Raw genomic sequence first — 21,176 nt, forward strand, 5'->3', positions numbered from 1 at the left:
CTGATCAGCAAACTGGAAATTAAGGCTCCTCGAGGGCAAAGTGATCATAATGATGGAATTTAGCATTAAGTTAGAGAGGAAGTAGTTAAGTCCGAAGCAAAGGTCTTGAATTTAAGTAGAGCCAACTTTGCTGGTATGAGAGAGGATTTAGCCAAAATAAACTGGGAAATTAGACTTAAGGATTTGACAGTAGACCAGCAATGGCAGATGTTTAAGGAGATAGTGCAAAATTCCCAGCGAGCACGTATTCCTTTGAGGAATAAGAATGCCACAGGAAAGGTGGCCCAACCGTGGCTCACTGGAGCAGTTAGGGACAGTATAAAGTTAAAGGAAGAAGCCTATAAAACAGCTAAGATGAGTAGTAAACCCGAGGATTGGGAGAACTTTAGGGATCAACAAAGGAGAAACAAAAAAGTGATTAAGAGGGAGAAAATGGAATATGAGGGCAAACCAGCGAAGAAAATAAAGACAGACTGCAAGAGTTTTTATAAATATATAAAGAGGAAGAGGCTGTCAAAGGTAAATGTGGGTCCGCTACAGCAGAGACGGGGGAATTATAGTAGGGGACAAAGAAATGGCAGAGTCATTAAACAAGTACTTTGCTACTGTCTTCACATTAGAAGACACTGAAAACGTACCAAGAATAGAGGGGAACCAAGAAGACAATGTTAGTGAGCAACTTGGGGGAATTAATATTAGTAAAGAAATAGTTTTAGGTAAATTATCAGGTCTTAAAACTGATAAATCCCCTGGACCTGATGGCCTCCATCCCATGGTTTTAAAAGAGGTGGCTACTGAGACAGTGGATGGGTGTCTTTCATCTTCCAAAATTCTCTGGATTCTGGAACGGTTCCCAGTGATTGGAAGATCGCAAACGTGACACCACTATTTAAGAAGGGTGGGAGAGAAAAGATGGGGAACTATAGACCAGTTAGTCTGACATCGGTGGTAGGGAGAATTCTTGAATCCTTAATTAAAGATGTCGTTATGGGATTCCTGGAAGACCATAACAAGATTAGGCAGTCAACATGGCTTTACAAAAGGGAAGTCACGCTTAACTAACCTTTTAGAGTGTCTTGAAGATGTATCTGCAGGTTAGACAGGGGGGAACCAGTAGATGTAGTATATCTAGATTTTAAGAAGGCCACACAAAAGGCTATTGCACAAGGTTAAGGCCCACGGGATTAATGGGAACATATTAGCACAGGTTGAAGAGTGGCTAACGGGTAGAAAACAGAGAGTCGGGATAAATGGGTCATTCTCGAAGTGGCAGGAGGTGACTATCAATCTACGACTGTTTGTGGGACATTGCTGTGCGCAATTGGCTGCCGTGTTTGCCCACAAATATACAGTCAATTCACTTTACAGTATATTCTGTGAAGCACTTTGGGACGTCTAGAAGACGTGAAAAGCGCTATATCAAATGCAAGGATTATTATTATTATTATTATAGTGGAGCGCCACAAGGATCAGTGCTGGGCCTCAGCTATTTACAATTTACATCAATGATCTGGACGAGGACATTGACTGTAACGTATCTAAATTCGCGGATGACACTAAACTCTGTGGGAGAGTGAGCTCTGAGGATGATGCAAAAAGATTGCAGCGGGATATAGATAGGAGAGGGGAGTGGGCGAGTAGGTGGCAGATGGAATTTAATGTGGGAAGTGTGAAGTGATTTTGTTGCCCAGTCGGGTATCTAAGAGTAAGAGACTCCAAACCCAACTGAGGATTCCATACACACACCTACACATGGAAATCCCAGAGAGAGATTGTTGGAATGGAATGCGTTCTCTCTCTCTCTCTGGAGGGACACATCCTGTTTACCTAATTCCGGAGAGTATTGAGCACAGGTTGGCAAGAACCAAGGTTTGGGGGGACCCCAGAGTGTGTGTTGGGGTAACTGCTGGAGTCTAACCGGCTAAACCCACACAGCTTGGCAATGGCGACCAATTAAATGGTGAGGATGCTATAGCCACAGTGGGTGAGATAAAGCTTTGCAACTCTCTCTCTCTCTCTCTCTCTCGGTGTCACGTTTGGAGTGAGAGTTTACGATGTTGGTGGTTTTGCTGTGTGAGGCTGACAGTGCTGTGGGGTTCAGCCCCTCTTCCTCCTCCTCCCTCCCGCTTACAGACCCGTTATCTCTGGGGGAGTTTGAAACTTCCATTACATCATTTCCTGCCTCTGAATGAGAACTGATCCTAATCGAGAAAACCTGCGAATTTATGAGGGTTAAAAATAAACTGCAAAAATAAAAAGCAGCAAATGCAACCAGTCAGCCCTTTGCTCCATCTTCGTTTCCCCCCCTCGCCCCCACCTTTCTCTGGGTCAGAAGGTTGTGGATTCAAGGCCCCATGTTAAGGAAATCTGGGCTCATGGTCTCGGCTGATGCTCCAGTGTGGAGCGGGGAGGAGAAACAACTACAACAACGTGGAGGCCTGTAGCTCAGTGGTTGGAGCCCTCACCTCGCAGGCGAGAGGACCTGGATTTGATCCCCAGGCAGGGTGAAGGTTCCTTACTCCACACGCCTCGGTTTACCAGCAGTAAATAGGAACCCGGTTGTTAATGAATTGGATGATCACTTTCTGGGGGTAATAATCCCTGCAAAAAAAAGTAATAATTTGGTCACTGAATCCACGACTGTTTGTGAGACACTGCTGTGCGCAATTGGCTGCGCTTTACAGGATATATGTTTTACCCACAAACTATAGAGTCAATTACTTTACAGCATAATAATAATAATAATCCTTGCATTTGATGTAGCGCCTTATCACGTCGTTGAGATGTTTCAAAGCGCTTCATAGGATACGCTGTAAAGTGAATTAACTGTGTATTTTGTGGATGAACCGTATATCCTGTAAAGTCTTTGAGACAACATGATCAGCGGCTATATCAACAACAACAAAATTGCATTCATATAGGGATAGATAGGGAAAGCTGTTTCCGCTGGTAGGTGTGTCTGTGACCCACGGTCACAGTCTGAAGATATCACCAAAAGAAGCAGAGGGGAGGTTAGAAGAAATGTTTTCACTCAGCGACTTGTTGGGATTTGGAATGATCCGCCCGAAAGGGCAGTGAAGTCCGATTCCATAACAGCTTTTAAGAGAGAACTGGACAGGTATCGGGGAAGACGGTTTGTGGGGTTATGGGGAGAAAGCTGGTGATTGGGGTCAGTGAAAGTGACGCTCTGTCAAAGAGCCGCACAGACTCGATGGGCCGAATGGCCTCCTGTGCCGTAACATTCTATGAATCTATGATTCTATGATATAGTGCCTTTCATGTTGGGAGAATGTCCCAAGTTATGGACCCGAGCTGAGGGGTGGGAGAGGAGGGAAGGGCATGGGGAAGCAGGGAGATCAAAAGCACGGTTGAAGAGGAGGGTCTTGAGATGGGTTTTGAAGCTGGTGAGGGAGGGGGCGAGGCAGAGGGACTGCAGGATAGAGTTCCAGAAGGTGGGGGCAGAGTGGCGGAAGGCCTGCACGCCAGTAGTGGGGCGAGCGACATGAAGCAGGCCAGAGCCCACTGAGCGGAGGGAGCGAGCAGGAAAGTAGGGGGTTAGGAGGTCACAGAGGTCGGGGGGAGCAAGACCATGGAGGGCTTTGAAGGTGAGGACCAGGATCTTGAACTGCATCCTCTGTGTGATGGGAAGCCAGTGGAAGGATGAAGCGTTCTGAGACGTTGCCTGGCATGGAGGGTGCTGTAAAAATGCAAGTTGTTGTTGTATTATCACTGATAGGAATGTGTGGAATTCTATAGATAAGCAGGAGATGCCCCTCCAGGGAGAGAGAGGGAGAGAGAGAGAGGGTATTCCATTCCAACCATCTCTCTCTGGGATTCCCATGTGTAGGTGGGATGGATGGAATTCTCAGTTGGTTTGGAGTCTCTTAAGCAGGTGATGGGTTTCCACACGTGTCAGACACTTGGACTGAATCTGGATGTCTCTCCCTCTCTCCCTCTCTCCGTCTGCAGTGACTATTTCATCACCTGCCCTGTGGTGAGGATGGCCGATCACTGGGCCAGCAACAGCCAGGCCAGCGTTTACCTGTACCACGTACCGGACAGACTCTCCCACTGCAGGTAACTCCTTCCCAATATCCCCCCCATTCCCATCTTCCTCTATCGCCCCCACCCCAGCCCTATCTCCCTCTATCCACCCCACTCCCCCCAGCTCTATCCTCCTCCTCCCCCCTTCCCAGCTCTGATGTTGAACTCACAGTCCAGACTGACACTCCAATACAGTGCCGGGAGGAGCGATACATTGTCAGAGTTGCCGTCGTTCAGATGAGATGCTAAGGATCCCGCAGCGCTGTTGGAATAGAGAAGGGAGTTCCTCTCTAGCAGTGTCCTCGCCAACAATCCCCCAAATACTTAATGGTCACAATTGGTGACTGGATATTTTGTGGGTGAAACGCGGCAGTCAGTTACACACAGCAGCGTCTCACAAACAGTCAAGGATTGAGTGACCAAATTATTATTGTTTTTTTTTAAGGGATTATTATCCCGGAAAAGCGATTCGCCAATCGACTAACAACCAGGTTCCTCCTTACTGCTGGTAAACAGAGGGGTGTGGAATAAGGAAACTTGCCCAACTATTCACCCTGGGCGGGAATAGAACCCAAGTCTCTCGTCGCGAGGCGAGTGCTCTAACCACTGAGCTACAGGACTCCAATAGAATAGAAATAGAAACCTGCCCTCGGTATCTGAGTCAGTCCTACACATAGCTTAACAGAGCAGCCAAGATGCCACCAGCAAGGTCCCAACCCAGCACCACGAGACGAAGGGACTATTTGTTCTGGCTTTGGGGCTTCCCCTTCCCCCTCCCGACCTCCCCCCCATCTGTCAGTGTTCTAACCTCTACTGTTGGCGGCAATGACCACTGAGGCTTGGGAAAGCTGGTTGATTTTGGAGCGAGGCCAAGAGGAGGTTTGGGCTGGGAGTTAATTGGACCTCAAACTCTCCTCCAAAGATTATTATTTGGATGAATGACAGTAGCTGCCGATTGTGAAGGAGAGAGGCCCACCCTTGGGTCTTTGCAGTGAGCTATTTTGGCACAGCACAGAGCCTACAATTGCCTTTGAGCTGAGAGTCCAGGCTGATGCTCCACCGCAGTGTCTAGGCTGGGGTTACAGCAATGCATGGTTATACCTGCCGGCCTTCAAGTGGGATATTGAACCAGTTCCCGGCCAACAATCCCCCAGATAAAATCTCATTTCATGGCTGTTTGTGTTGACACCTTCAACTCGGTGCTCGATGTTAATTGCTGTGAATCGCTGTGAGATATTTTGACATAACAAGATAATACAGTGGAGTCCTGTGGGGTATTGATCAGAGCACTCGCCTGGTAAGCGAGAGGACCCAGGTTTGTTGTTGGACGCTGCTGTGCGCAATAGGCCACTGTGTTTTGCCCACAAAATAAACAGTAAATTCACTTTCAGTACATTCTGTCTCAACTTGGTGATGAGGCTCTATATCAAATGCAAGGATTATTATTACTACTACTATTATTATATACTTCCTTTCTCTCTATGACCTCACAGTGATGGGGCTGACTTCCGAGTCATCAGGTCGCCACTGACATCACTTCCTGCTCCACTGTGCACGTGGATATGACATAGTTTACAACTTGACATAAAATAATAATAATCCTTACGTTTGATATAGCACCTTTCACGTCGGGTGGACGGACGCCCCAAAGCCCTTCAGACGAACGGTGTGAAGAAACAAGAAAAATGAGACTGGCCGCTCCCACACATTGCAGAAATAGTTCACATAGCTTCACGGAGATGAAGAGGAACCTCAGAAATATTCTTACAGTAAACAATTGCGTCTCTGGAAAACAAGACACATCATGGCTTACTGAATGTCTCCCCAGCACATTGGGCTTTGATCTCAGCCTTCAATTGCCTTTCTCTTGGCTCCCGCACTACTCACTCTTGGCTCCCACTCTATCCTCACTTGAGTGGCTGCCCGGTTGCCAGAGCAGAGGAACTTGTGAGAAGCAAAATATTCTCTCTACCTTTAATCTCCCCCACTACTGGGAGACAACGCTTTGAGTTAATTTTGGGAGTAAAAAGTGGGGTTGTTTCCTGTGTGTAGAATGACTCCCGTGAGGTGGAGTCCTGTAGCTCAGTGGTTACAGCACTCGCCTCGCAAGCGAGAGGACCTGGAACCAATTCCAGGGCGGGTTGAAACCTTAGGCAAATTTCCTTACTCTGTTTGCCCAGCAGTAAATAGAAACACGGTTGTTAGTCGATTTGTGGATTGTTTTCCAGGCGTAATAATCCCTCCTCCTCCCAAATATGCGGTCACTCAACCCACAAGTGTTTGTGGATACTGCTGTGTGCAACTGGCTGCTGCTTTTCACCCACAAAATATACAGTCACTTTACAACATTTGCAAACAAAGAGCAAAATTATATTTGTAAAGCGCCTTTCACGTAGGGAGGACGTCCTAAGGCGCTGAACAGTCAGGGAACAGGACCCAAGTGTGGGGGGGGGGCAGGATTGGGATGAGGGAGGGCAGAGAGAGGTAGGAGGGCAGCTGAAGGCAAAGTTGAGAAGGAGGGTCTTGAGTTGAGAAGGCAAGAGAGGGAATGAGGGGAAGGGAATGTGGGACGGAGTTCCAAAGGGTGGGAGCAGAGAGGCTGAAAGCACCGCACACAGTGCTCCAATGGTTGGGCGGGTCGGGCGGGAGACCTGGAGCAGCAGGAGTCTGCTGAACGGAGGGAGCGGACAGGTTGATAGGGGGTCTGCAGGTCAGAGAGATGGGAGGGGGTGAGGCCGTGGGGGGCCTTGAAAGTGAGGACGAAGATTTTGATTCTATCCTCTGGGGGGATGGGGAACCAGTGGAGTCGGGCGAGGGTGGGGGTGATGGTGTCACGGAGGCTGGTGCGGGAGAGGACACGAGCTCTGGATGATCTGCAGCTTGTGGCAGTGTAAATAGTGTAAAATATAGTTTACAGTGTATTCTGTGAAGCGTTTTGAGACAGTTCGAAGATGTGACGATGTGCTATGTCAAATGCAAAGATTATTGTTATTATTACACAGAGAGCATCAACACAGGAGGACAATCACCTCCCTTTGGGGTTGGGTGGGGGGGGTACAGTATCACCTCCCTTTGGGTGGGGGGGTACAGTATCACCTCCCTTTGGGGTTGGGTGGGGGTACAGTATCACCTCCCTTTGGGGTTGGGTGGGGGGGGTACAGTATCACCTCCCTTTGGGGTTGGGTGGGGGGGTACAGTATCACCTCCCTTTGGGGTTGGGGGGGTACAGTATCACCTCCCTTTGGGGTTGGGGGGGTACAGTATCACCTCCCTTTGGGGTTGGGTGGGGGGGGTACAGTATATGTTGGTTCTGTAAACACAGCGACCAAATTCTTTCAAAAAATGTTGATACGGATGGCAGAGTGTTCTGATTAGAGTTGAGAGCTCCGGGCGGGGAGTGAGCCCCAGCACCGACACCACGGGGGGAGAGAGAGCGAGACAGAGAGAGAGAGAGAGCAGGGAATGGGGTGAGAGTAGAGAGCCCCAGTGGGTGGGGGAGGGAGTGGGGAAGGGGAGGGATGAAGTGTAGTGTGACGGAATGTGTAACACTGTGAAGAGAGATTGCCTTATCGCCGGTGGGGGTGGGGAGTGGGGGGAGTGGGGGGTTGGGGAGTGGGGGGGTGGGGGGTGGGGGGTTGGGGGGTGGGGAGTGGGGGGGTGGGGGGAGTGGGGAGTGGGGGGGTATGGGGAGTGGGGGGGAGTGGGGGTGGGGGGTTGGTGGTGATGAAAGGAGTGAGTTACAGTTTAGTGGTTGTCTCACTATGTAACTCATCCACTTTGAGCACTGTTCCATCAGTAAAATCTGTCATCTCAGAGCCGGGGAGAAAAACACAGCAAATCCCCTCTCCCCCTCACACCGACTTCACTCGGAGTTGATGGATTTTTCATACACTTAACTCTTTCAAGTCCTTTGAGTCTTTACCTGTCCAATTGTGATAGAAAGTTTACAGGACAGTAAAAGATCATTCAGCCACTGGCGCTCTCTACTCTCACCCCATTCCCTGCTCTCTCTCTCTCTCTCTCTCCCCATGGTGTCTGTGCTGGGGCTCGCTCCCCCACTGGCGCTCTCTACTCTAACCCCATTCCCTGCTCTCTCTCTCTCTCTCTCTCTCTCTCTCTCCCCATGGTGTCTGTGCTGGGGCTCGATCCCCCACTGGCGCTCTCTACTCTAACCCCATTCCCTGCTCTCTCTCTCTCGCTCTCTCTCCCCATGGTGTCTGTGCTGGGGCTCGCTCCCCCACTGCAGCTCTCTACTCTAACCCCATTCCCTGCTCTCTCTCTTTCTCTCTCTCTCTCTCCCCCCATCGTGTCTGTGCTGGGGCTCGCTCCCCCACTGGAGCTCTCTACTCTAACCCCATTCCCTGCTCTCTCTCTCTCTCCCCATCGTGTCTGTGCTGGGGCTCACTCCCCCACTGGAGCTCTCTACTCTAACCCCATTCCCTGCTCTCTCTCTCTCTCTCTCTCCCCCCATGGTGTCTGTGCTGGGGCTCGCTCCCCCACTGGCGCTCTCTACTCTAACCCCATTCCCTGCTCTCTCTCTCTCTCTCCCCATGGTGTCTGTGCTGGGGGTCGCTCCCCCACTGGAGCTCTCTAATCAGACTGCATTTCAGACACAAGAGACTGTGTTTCATGGGGGGGAGGGGGTGGGGCGGTGGAGAGAAGGCATTTCACATGGGAAGATGGTGTTTCATAGACTGTCCTTTGGTTGACACGTGAAACTGAAGCCCTGTATCCCTGTTCTGGCCGACGTTAAAGAGAAGGTAGTTTCCCTCTCTCCCGGCGTCTTTGCCAACTATCCACCAGATAAAACAAATCAGTCACTCATTCCATGGCTGTTTGTGGGCTGTTGCTGCGTGCAAACTGCCTGCCGTGTTTGAACTAAAACCACACAAGTCACTGTAGCGGAAAATCGATTCACCACAAAGAGCTTTGAGATGTTTGCTGTTATTTTCATTTTGCTCATTTGTGTGGAGACGAGGAGCCCCTTCACGGTGGAAAAAGTATACTTTTTAAAATCATTCCTAAATCCAATCATTTTGACATAATTTTTGTATTCCTTGACTCCCAGCAGTGAGGACCTTGTGAGCAGTGAGGACCTTGTGAGCAGTGAGGACCTTGTGAGCAGTGAGGACCTTGTCCGCAGCAGGATGGACCTTCCCCTGGATGTACAGCTGATGTTAGGGCTTCCCCTGCGCCCAGACCGAGAGCAGCGTTACACAGCGAGTGAGCGCGCCCTGTCTCTCGCTGTCACACAGTATCTCGCTAACTTCGTCACGTCGGGGTGAGTGACGTCCTGACATCATTCCCCCTCAACAACAACTTGCATTTGCACTGGGCCCCTCACGCAGGGCAGTGTCCCAGAGCGCCTGACAGTGATGGAGCACGGCGCCAGGTGAGGGGGGGGGAGGAGGTGACCGATGGTCAAAGAGGAAGGTCTTCAGACGCGACCTGTAAATGGGGAAGGAGCGTGTGAGGTGTTAGTGTCAACATCAGTGTTATTCCTGTAGCTCAGTGGTTAGAGCTCTCACCTCACAAGCGAGAGACTTGGGTTCGATTCCCGGACGGGGAAAAATGTTGGGCAAGTTTCCTTACACCACACCCCTCTGTTTACCCAACAGTAAGTAGGAACCCAGTTATTAGTCAACTGGCGGATTATTTTTCTGGGGTTAATAATCCCTTCAAAAAAAATAATAATTTGGTCACTCAACCCACGGCTGTGTGTGGGACAGACGCTGCTGTGCACAATCGGCTGCTGTGTTTCACCCACAAAATACACAGTCAATTCACTTTACAGTGTATTCTGTGAAGCGCTTTGAGACGTATCGAAGACGTGATAAGGGGTTATATCAAATCCAAGGATTATTATTATAGTGTTAACATCAGTGTTAGTTACTGTACACGGACTCTCTGTGCACTGACTCTCTCTGTACGCGGACTCTCTCTGTACGCGGACTCTCTCTGTAACTGACTCTCTGTACACGGACTCTCTACACTGACTCTCTCAGTACACTGACTCTCTCCACTGACTCTCTCTGTACACTGACTCTCTACACTGACTCTCTCTGTACACTGACTCTCTGTACACTGACTCTCTCTGTACACTGACTCTCTACACTGACTCTCTCTGTACACTGACTCTCTGTACACTGACTCTCTCTGTACACTGACTCTCTCTGTACACTGACTCTCTGTACACTGACTCTCTGTACACGGACTCTCTCTGTACACGGACTCTCTACACTGACTCTCTCTACACTGACTCTAAACTGACTCTCTCTGTACACTGACTCTCTGTACACTGACTCTCTCTGTACACTGACTCTCTGTACACTGACTCTCTGTACACTGACTCTCTCTGTACGCTGACTCTCTCTGTACACTGACTCTCTCTGTACACTGACTTTTTCTGTACACGGACTCTCTCTGTACACTGACTCTCTGTACACGGACTCTCTCTGTACACGGACTCTCTCTGTACATTGACTCTCTCTGTACACGGACTCTCTGTACACTGACTCTCTCTGTACATTGACTCTCTCTGTACACAGACTCTCTGTACACTGACTCTCTGTACACTGACTCTCTGTACACTGACTCTCTCTGTACACTGACTCTCTGTACACTGACTCTCTCTGTACACTGACTTTCTGTACACTGACTCTCTCTGTTCGCTGACTCTCTCTGTACACTGACTCTGTCTGTACACTGACTCTTTCTGTTCGCTGACTCTCTGTACAACAACAACAACAACAAGATTCCATTTATAAAGCGCCTTTCACGTCAGGAGGACGTCCCAAGGCACTGCACAGTTGGGTCATGACCCGAGCATTGGGGGGAAATGGTCAGGGTGAGGGGAGGGGAGGGAGGGAGCGAGGAGGGGGGAAATGGTCAGGGTGAGGGGAGGGAAGGGAGGGAGCAAGGAGGGGGGAAATGGTCAGGGTGAGGGGAGGGAAGGGAGGGAGCGAGGAGGGGGGAAATGGTCAGGGTGAGGGGAGGGGAGGGAGCGAGGAGGGGGGAAATGGTCAGGGTGAGGGGAGGGATGGGAGGGAGCGAGAAGGGGGAAGAGAGTCGAGAGGGGAGCTGAAGGCACACTGAAGGTACACTGACTCTCTCTGTACACTGACTCTCTCTGTACACTGACTCTCTCTGTACATTGACTTTCTGTACACTGACTCTCTCTGTACACTGACTCTGTCTGTACACTGACTCTCTGTACACTGACTCTCTGTACACTGACTCTCTGTGTACACTGACTCTCTGTACACTGACTCTCTGTACACTGACTCTCTGTACACTGACTCTCTGTACACTGACTCTCTGTGTACACTGACTCTCTGTACACTGACTTTTTCTTTTTTGTTGATGGTGTGGTGTTGATGGTGTTTTTGTTGACGGTGTTGGTGTTGATGGTGTTGGTGTTGGTGGTGATGGTGTTGTTGATGGTGTGGGGTTGATGATGTTGGTGTTGTTGATGATGTTGTTGGTGTTGTTGATGGTGATGGTGTGGATGATGTTGGTGTTGTTGTTGGTGTTGTTGATAGTGTTGTTGATGATGTTGTTGGTGTTGTTGATGGTGGTGTTGGTGATGGTGTGGTGTGGATGATGTTGGTGTTGATGATAGTGGTGATGGTGATGGTGTGGATGATGTTGGTGTTGGTGTTGGTGTTGTTGATAGTGTTGTTGATGATGTTGTTGGTGTTGTTGGTGGTGGTGTTGGTGATGGTGTGGATTATGTTGGTGTTGATGGTGTTGGTGTTGTTGATAGTGTTGTTGATGATGTTGTTGGTGTTGTTGGTGGTGGTGTTGGTGATGGTGTGGGGTTGATGATGTTGGTGTTGATGGTGTTGTTGATGATGTTGTTGGTGTTGTTGATGGTGATGGTGTGGATGATGTTGGTGTTGTTGTTGGTGTTGTTGATAGTGTTGTTGATGATGTTGTTGGTGTTGTTGATGGTGGTGTTGGTGATGGTGTGGATGATGTTGGTGTTGATGGTGTTGTTGATGATGTTGTTGGTGTTGTTGATGGTGGTGTTGGTGATGGTGTGGATTATGTTGGTGTTGATGGTGTTGTTGTTGTTGATAGTGTTGTTGATGATGTTGTTGGTGTTGTTGATGGTGGTGTTGGTGATGGTGTGGATGATGTTGGTGTTGATGGTGTTGTTGTTGTTGATAGTGTTGTTGATGATGGTGTTGGTGTGGATGATGTTGGTGTTGATGGTGTTGTTGATGATGTTGTTCGTGTTGTTGATGGTGATGGTGTGGATGATGTTGGTGTTGTTGTTGGTGTTGTTGATAGTGTTGTTGATGATGTTGTTGGTGTTGTTGATGATGTTGTTGGTGGTGTTGTTGGTGTGGATGATGTTGGTGTTGATGGTGTTGGTGTTGTTGATGGTGGTGTTGGTGATGGTGTGGATGATGTTGGTGTTGATGGTGTTGTTGTTGATAGTGTTGTTGATGATGGTGTTGGTGTGGATGATGTTGGTGTTGATGGTGATGGTGTTGTTGATGATGTTGTTGGTGTTGTTGATGGTGGTGTTGGTGATGGTGTGGATGATGTTGGTGTTGATGGTGTTGTTGTTGATGGTGGTGTTGGTGGTGTTGTTGGTGTGGATGATGTTGGTGTTGATGGTGTTGTTGTTGTTGATGATGTTGTTGGTGTTGTTGATGGTGGTGTTGGTGATGGTGTGGATGATGTTGGTGTTGATGGTGTTGTTGTTGTTGATAGTGTTGTTGATGATGGTGTTGGTGTGGATGATGTTGGTGTTGTTGATGATGTTGTTGGTGTTGTTGATGGTGGTGTTGATGATGGTGTTGGTGTTGATGATGTTGATGGTGGTGTTGGTGATGGTGTGGATGATGTTGGTGTTGATGGTGTTAGTGTTGTTGATGATGGTGTTGGTGTGGATGATGTTGATGGTGATGGTGTTGTTGTTGTTGATGGTGGTGTTGATGATGGTGTTGGTGTGGATGATGTTGGTGTTGATGGTGTTAGTGTTGTTGATGGTGGTGTTGGTGGTGTTGGTGATGGTGTGGATGATGTTGGTGTTGATGGTGTTGTTGTTGTTGATAGTGTTGTTGATGATGGTGTTGGTGTGGATGATGTTGGTGTTGTTGATGATGTTGTTGGTGTTGTTGATGGTGGTGTTGATGATGGTGTTGGTGTTGATGATGTTGATGGTGGTGTTGGTGATGGTGTGGATGATGTTGGTGTTGATGGTGTTAGTGTTGTTGATGATGGTGTTGGTGTGGATGATGTTGGGGTTGATGGTGTTAGTGTTGTTGATGGTGGTGTTGATGATGGTGTTGGTGTGGATGATGTTGGTGTTGGTGTTGATGGTGTTAGTGTAACACATAGGAAGAGATATTGTGGGGAATGGAGTGGCTGAGGAATGCTGTGGTCCCTGTGATGGGGAGATGGCAGCCTGTCTCAGCCTGTGACGCCCACTCGCCACGTCCCATTTATAGCTCCTGACTCAATGCTGGAGCTTGACCTCAGTGTGTGTGACTAACAGAGAGCTGAGAGCAGCTTGTGCTGGACAGGCAGGCACTGGGCGGGAGGGGAGAGAGGGCAGGGGAGAGAGCGGGCAGGAGAGAGGGGAGGGTTCAAATCCCAGATATTACCAACCATCCTTGGGAGGAGACGTTAACCCGAGGTCCCGTCTGCCTGTTCAGGTGGATGGTAAAGATCCCGCGGGGCTATTGGAAAAGAGAAGGGAGTTTCTCTCTCTCTCCCGGTGTCCTGGACAACAATCCCCCAAATAATATTGCCCACTCGCCCCACGGCTGTGATAAGGGGTATATCAAATGCAATATATGTTATTATTATAACTCAAAATGCGGTTGTGGTTTTACATTCGATACAGCGTCAAACACCACAAAGGGCTTCACAGAGAACTGCTGGGAGTGTGTGTGTTTGTGGGGCATTGCTGTGAACAAAATGGCCGCTGTATTCTCCTCTCCCCGACACACTCCTCAGAGCTGAACTGGCCCCAAGGTGATGTTTGGCAACAGGTTATCAGAATCCAGTCCCCCCTCTGTGCCGGTCTCCAGTCCGGGTCCTGACCAGGAGGGGCCGCAGTGTCCCTCTCCCACTGCTGATGGCAGCACAGCCCGGCCCGGCTCATCAGCAGGACCTGGAAGGGCCGACCAGTCACTGGGGGCCGGGAATCCTCCCCCTCAGCTCCTGGTAACCCCACAGCCAAAGCCCTAACTAACGGGGAGGGGGTCCTCGCTGGACAAGCAGCGGGAAAGCTGCCGGACAGTGATATCAATGGCCGAGCGGTGTGGGTTTAGTGGGTTACACTCCAGCAGTTACCCCAACACACACTCTGGGGCCCCCCCAAACCTTGGCTCTCGCCAACCTGTGCCTAATACTCTCCGGAATTAGGTAAACAGGAAGTGTCCCTCCAGAGAGAGAGCGCATTCTATTCCAGACAGAGGGGAGATTTCCGTGTGTAGGTGACAGACGTATATGGAATTCCCAGTTTGGTTTGGATACTCTTAAGGATGGTGACGGGTTTCCGTGTGTGTCAGACACCGGCAGGTCACGGTGACGGGTTTTCGTGTGTGTCAGACACCGGCCGGTCACGGTGACGGGTTTCCGTGTGTGTCAGACACCGGCTGGTCACGGTGATGGGTTTCCGTGTGTGTCAGACACACGGCTGGTCACGGTGACGGGTTTCCACGCGTGTGTGTCAGACACTTGGTTCCTGGTCACGGTGATGGGTTTCCGTGTGTGTCAGACACCGGCTGGTCACGGTGACGGGTTTCCGTGTGTGTCAGACACCGGCTGGTGCACAAAGCTGATTGCCTCCGCACCTCAGGCGCTGACAGCATCAGCATCCAAGGCCGCACTCTCCACCTCTCAAAGCCATCAGGAACCTCGGGGTTCCCCTCGACCCTGAGCTGTCCTTTCTCCCTCATATCCGCACCACAACTGGCACCGCCTTCCATCACCTCCGGAATGTCGCCAGACTACGGCACTACCTCACCCCTCACGCGGCTGAAACTCTGGTCCACACCTTTATCACCTCAAGGCTGGACTATGGGACCTCTCTCCTCGTCGGCCTTCCCGGCCCTCCCTCCACACTGCAGGTCATTCAGAACTCTGCAGCTCGTGTACTGTCCCACACCAGACACCGCGCCCACATCACTCTCGCCCTCGCCCTCACCCTCGCCCTCACCCTCACCCTCGCCCTCATCCTCACCCTCGCCCTCACCCTCGCCCTCACCCTCGCCCTCACCCTCGCCCTCACTCGCCTCCACTGCTCCCCATCCCCAGAGGATCGAATTCAAGATCCTCATCCTCGCCTACAAGGCCATTCACGGCCTCGCTCCCTCCTACCTCTCCGACCTACTATCCCCCTACCTACCTGCCCGTACCCTCCGTTCCTCTGGCTCCGGTTTGCTCCTCATCCCCCGCCCCAACCGTTCTACCATCGGTGGCCTTCAGCCTCTCAGTCCCGAGGCTCTGGAACTCCATACCCAGTGCCTTTGCCGCTTCCTCCCTTTCCTCCTTCAAGGCCGGTCTCAAGACCTTTCTCTTTGACCTTCAGCCTTCAGCTCTACTCTCGACTCTCTACCCCCTCCTCGCTCCCTCCCTTCCCTCCCCTCACCATTTCCCCCCTCCTCGCTCCCTCCCTTCCTTCCCCCTGACCATTTCCCCCCTCCTCGCTCCCTCCCTTCCCTCCCCCTGACCATTTCCCCCCTCCTCGCTCCCTCCCTCCCTCCCCTCACCCTGACCATTTCCCCCCAATGCTCGGGTCCCGACCCAACTGTCCAGCGCCTTGGGACGTCCTCCCGACATGAAAGGCGCTCTATAAATGGAATCTTGTTGTTGTTGTTGTTGCAGCCAAAGCCCTAACTAACGGGGAGGGGGGCCGTGGCTGGACAAGCTGCGGGAAAGCACTAATGGCACGTTATGTGGGTTTAGCTGGTTAGACTCCAGCAGTTACCCCAACATACCCTCTGGGGCCCCCCCAAGCCTTGGCTCCTGCCAAACTGCATCTAATACTCTCCGGACTTAGGTAAACAGGGGGCGTCCCTCCAGGGAGAGAGAGAGAGCGCATTCCATCCCGACCATCTCTCTCTGGGGTTTCCAGGTGTGGGGGGGGATGTGGGAAATTCCCAGTTGGGTTTTGAGGCTCTTAAACAGGTGATGGGTCTCCACGTGTGTCAGACACTCACCTGGGCAAAAAACATTAAACAACAACAGCTTACACTGTACCACACAGGGCAGCGTCTCAGAGCGCCTTATAGTGGTGGAGCCTGACTCCGAGCCGGGGGGAGGGGGAGGGGGCCGTAAGCTCGGTCGAAGAGGAAGGTTTTCAGGCGGGACTTGAAAAAGGGGAGAGAGGAGCACGGCAGAGGGACTGAGGGGGAGAGTTCCAGAGTTTCAGGCTGTAGCGGCTGAAAGCGCAACCTCTGATGGTGGGGCGGAGGGTGCGAGGGACGAGCAGGAGCTGGTGCCAGTCGAGCGGAGGCGTCTGGTGGTGGATTGGGGAGTGAGGGGGTCGGAGAGGTGGGGAGTGAGGGGGTCGGAGAGGTGGGGAGTGAGGGGGTCGGAGAGGTGGGGAGGAGGAGGTGGGAGAGGTGGGAGTGAGGAGGTCGGAGAGGTGGGGAGTGAGGGGGTCGGAGAGGTGGGGAGTGAGGGGGTCGGAGAGGTGGGGAGTGAGGGGGTCGGAGAGGTGGGGAGTGAGGGGGTCGGAGAGGTGGGGAGTGAGGAGGTCAGAGAGGTGGGGAGTGAGGAGGTCGGAGAGGTGGGGAGTGAGGGGGTCGGAGAGGTGGGGAGTGAGGAGGTGGGAGAGGTGGGGAGTGAGGAGGTCGGAGAGGTGGGGAGTGGGGGGGTCGGAGAGGTGGGGAGTGAGGGGGTCGGAGAGGTGGGGAGTGAGGAGGTCGGAGAGGTGGGGAGGTGCCAGGGAGTGAAGGGATTTTGAAGTCGATCTTACCACGTGCCATTGACCCAGCCGTCAGCCACTCCACACCTCCCGCCCCCGCAGGCTAAGGGCAGCAGTCACTGTGTCACTCTCTGAGATGTCTCCTGGATGAGGAGCCCAACATAGTGGCTGTGTGTGTTTGTGTGTGAGTGTCTTCCCCTCCTCTTTCATCACCACTATAACCTATATGAAACCAACCACCTGCTCCCTCGACCCCGTCCCTACCCCTCTCCTTACCTCCCAGCTCCACCTGCTTGCCCCTCTACTCACAGACATCATAAACCTCTCCCTATCCACTGGTACTGTTCCCACTCCATTAAAAACCACCGTCATCACTCCTATCCTTAAAAAACCTTCCCTGGACCCATCTCTTCACTTCACCTCCACAAACGGCTTCTCCTCCAGCCCCCGAACCGTCTTGTGTGGCGTTCCTCAGGGCTCTGTCCTTGGTCCCCTCCTCTTCAACATCTATATACTCCCTTTTAGTGACATGGGGTCAACTCCCACATGTATGTGGATGACATCCAACTCTCTCTCTCTGCCTCCACCCTCGACTCCAGGACCCACTGCTGTCCTGACAGAATGTCTGTCAGACATCAAGTCCTGGATGAGAGCGAACTTTCTTCAGTGGAACATCAACAAGACCGAGGCTCCTGATCGACTCCCGTCAGCACCTCCTCACCTCAGGCGCTGACAGCATCACCATCCCTGGGGCTCACTCCCCCTCACTGAGCCAGTCCCAAACCTTGGGGTCTTGTTTGACCCTCAACTATCCTTTCTACCCCACATCTGTGCCATGACCCGCTCTGCCTTCCCCACCTCCGCAACACCCCCCGACTCCGCCACTGTCTCACACCGCAGCCCCCGAGACCCCCACACACACCTTCATTACATCGAGGCTCGACTATGCAAACTCACTGTTTGTCGGCCCCCAACTCCTCCCTCCACAGGCGGCAGATCATCCAGAACTCTGCAACCCGTGTCCTCTCCCATACCAGGCTATATGAACCCTATCACCCCCATCTTCGCCCGACTCCACTGGCTTCCCATCACACAGAGGATACAGTTCAAGATCCTGGTCCTCAACTTCAAAGCCCTCCATGTTCTTGCTCCCCACTACCTCTGCCACCTCCTAACCCCCTCCCATCCTGCTCGCCCCCTCCGCTCAGCGGGCTCCGGCCTGCTTCATGTTCCCCATTATTGGCAGCCGGGCCTTCTGCCTCACCCCCTCCCTCACCACCTTCAAGACCCATCTCAAGACCCTCTTCTTCGACCATGCTTTTGATCTCCCTGTTTCCCCCCCCTGCCCTCCCGCCCCCCCGACCCTCAGCTCGGGTCCGAAGCTCTGACTGTCCAGCGCCTTGGGACGTCCTCCCGACATGAAAGGCGCTTTACAAATGTAATTTTGTTGTTGTTGTGTGTGTGTGGAGCCCTGGCACTGAGAGGGTTAACAGTTCACTTGCGAGCGAGAGGGAAAGAGAGAGGGAGAGTGGGGAGGATAGAGAGAGAGTAACGGTGGGGGAGAAGGAAGGATATGAAGGAATGAGCAAGAGAGGCTCAGGAGGAGAAGTTAGAGCTGGGAGAGTGAGTTCAAGGGAAAAATGGAGGGACATGGAGAGCGTAGGGAAGGTAGGAGTGTGGTAGGAGGATAAGAGGGAGAGAGGGAAGGGAGGATGAAGGGAATGTGGTAGGGAGGAAGGGTTGGATGGTTGGTTGGAACATGAAGCTCCTGTGGTTGTGATGACATTGGCTGTTCTCTCCTCACACAGGAACCCTAACCCTGTGGGAGGGGTGTCTGGTCCATGTGCCCCCGGCTCCCTGCCAGCCTGGCCCCCAGTTACCACCAGCGGCCCCCGGGCTGGCAGCTACATAGAGCTAACGTGTGGCCTGGAGAGTCACAGGGGCCTGAGGAGGGATGCCTGCTCCTTCTGGACCGACTACATCCCCACGCTCCGGACCTACACAGGTAAACCCCAGCCCAGGTCTGGTCCAGGCCTCCACATGGGAAAGGTTGTATTTTTAGGTCTGTTCGTTCTACAACACAGACAGCGCTGCCAGGCGAGCGTCATATAACCCCAACACACACACACGCACACACACATACACACACAATATACACATATACACACACATAAACACACATACATTTATATACATACACACATATATCCCATGACTGTTCTCTCCCTCTCTCTCTCTCTCTGCTTCTGTCTCTCTCCCTGAATGCCACACTCTCTCTCTGTCTCGTTTCGCCCACAAAATATACAGTCACTCCTTTATAATAATAATAATAATCCTTGCATTTGATATAGCGCTTTTCACGTCGGGAGGACGTCCCAAAGCGCTTCACAGAACACACTGTAAAGTGAATTGACTGTATATTTGTGGGCGAACGCGGCAGCCAATTGCGCACAGCAATGTCCCACAAACAGTCGGGGATTGAAACTGACCAATTTATTATTGTTTTTGGTGTTGGAGGGATTATTATTAGGCTCTGTGTGGAGTAAGGAAACTTGCCCAAGGTTTCGCCCTCTGCCTGGAACTGAACTCAGGTCTCTCACTTGCAAAGCGAGTGCTCTAACCACTGAGCTACAGGACTCCACGCGCACATACACACACACACACACATACACACACATAGACACATACATACACACATATACATATACACACACACATATACATATACACACACTTATACATACACACACACACAAATATACACACACATATACACACACACAGGGACAGAGAGACAGAGGGCGAGAGATGTCACGAGAGAGCAAGAGAGGGATAGAGAGAAAGGGAGAGGGTGAGAGAAAGAGAGTGATAGAGACAGAGGGAGAGAGCGGAGAGCAGCCCTTTTGCAGACAAACACGGCAGCTGTTATGCACACCGCACGAGGCCACAAACAACAACATCAACAACTTGCATTTATACAGCGCCCTTCTCACTGGGGGGTGTGGAGAGCAGGTGATGTGATGGTGCGTTGTTGCTGCTGTTGTTGAGTCACTGTGTGTGATGTTTCAGTGGGAACTGTGGCCGGTGATGGTGGGGGGGCCACAGCCCAGCCAAGCCCCCCACAGCACGGAGAACCCTACAGCTGAGCCCGGAGCGCCACCCGCCACCCGCCACCCGCCACCCGCCACCCGCCACCCGCCACCCGCCACCCGCCACCCGCCCGCACAGCGAATCCCAATCAGACAGTTCACTCCCACACAGGAAACTGGAATAGGAACTCGAAGAATAAAATTATCATTCACTAAAAACATTGGTCTCACTGGTCCGTATGTCATAGCCTTCCTCACTCACACACACACACATACACACACTCACACACTGACACACACACTCACACACACATACACACTCACACACACACTCACACACACATACACACACACACACACACACATACACACACTCACACACACATACACACTCACACACACATACACACTCACACACACACACACACACACATACACTCACAAACACACACACACACTCTCCCAAATACTCACAAACACACACATTCCCAAACACTTATACACCATTACACACACTCACAAACACTCACAAAGCACAACTCAACCCACGGCTGTGTGTGAGACGCTGCTCTGCGTAATTTGCTGCTGCATTTCGCCCACAAAATAGACAGTCGATTCACTTTACAATATATTCCGTGAAGCGCTTTGAGACGTCTCAACGACGTGATGAGGCGCTGCGTGAAATATGAAGATTATTATTATTATTAGCTGTCAATCTCTTTCTGTCGCTCTCTCTCTCTGTCTCTCCCTTTGTCTCTCCGGTTCTCTGTATCTTTTCCTCTCTCTCTCTCTCTCTCTCTCCTGGAACACAAGCACTTAACGTTGATCAGATTTAAGAGTTTGAAGTGAATGATTTGCGGATTGCCTTCAGCAGAAGCTGAGTCCTCTCCGGTGTTTGTGCACTGTGTGGCTGCGCTGATTAGTTCTAACCTTAAAACTTTCCGAAACCACAGCCCGAAGTGAGCAGCAAACGTGAGGGGAGAGGGGACCGATGCCCAGATTACACAACGGCCTCGTTCACTCACTTATTCACACACTCGCTCACTCACTCGCACACTCATTCAGTCGCTCGCTCACTCACTCGCACACTCACTCAGTCTCTTGCTCACTCACTTGCACACCCACTCAGTTGCTCGCTCACTCACTCG

The 21,176-nt window shown here is 51.4% G+C and overlaps 1 protein-coding gene across 1 annotated transcript in view; it reads left to right on the top strand.

The window, feature by feature from the left end:
* The window catches only part of LOC103172163 (thyroglobulin-like), a 20,472-nt gene extending 387 nt beyond the window's left edge, over nt 1-20,085 (top strand). Inside the window, exons 2-5 of the mRNA XM_042331721.1 lie at nt 3,970-4,077; nt 9,113-9,325; nt 18,748-18,944; nt 20,009-20,085. Coding sequence (XP_042187655.1) covers nt 3,970-4,077; nt 9,113-9,325; nt 18,748-18,944; nt 20,009-20,085 — 595 coding nt within the window. The remainder of the gene's footprint in view (nt 1-3,969; nt 4,078-9,112; nt 9,326-18,747; nt 18,945-20,008) is intronic.
* The last annotated feature ends 1,091 nt before the right edge of the window (nt 20,086-21,176 follow it).

Source organism: Callorhinchus milii, unplaced genomic scaffold (assembly GCF_018977255.1).
Source record: "Callorhinchus milii isolate IMCB2004 unplaced genomic scaffold, IMCB_Cmil_1.0 Scaffold2, whole genome shotgun sequence".
NCBI classification, from domain to species: domain Eukaryota; kingdom Metazoa; phylum Chordata; class Chondrichthyes; order Chimaeriformes; family Callorhinchidae; genus Callorhinchus; species Callorhinchus milii.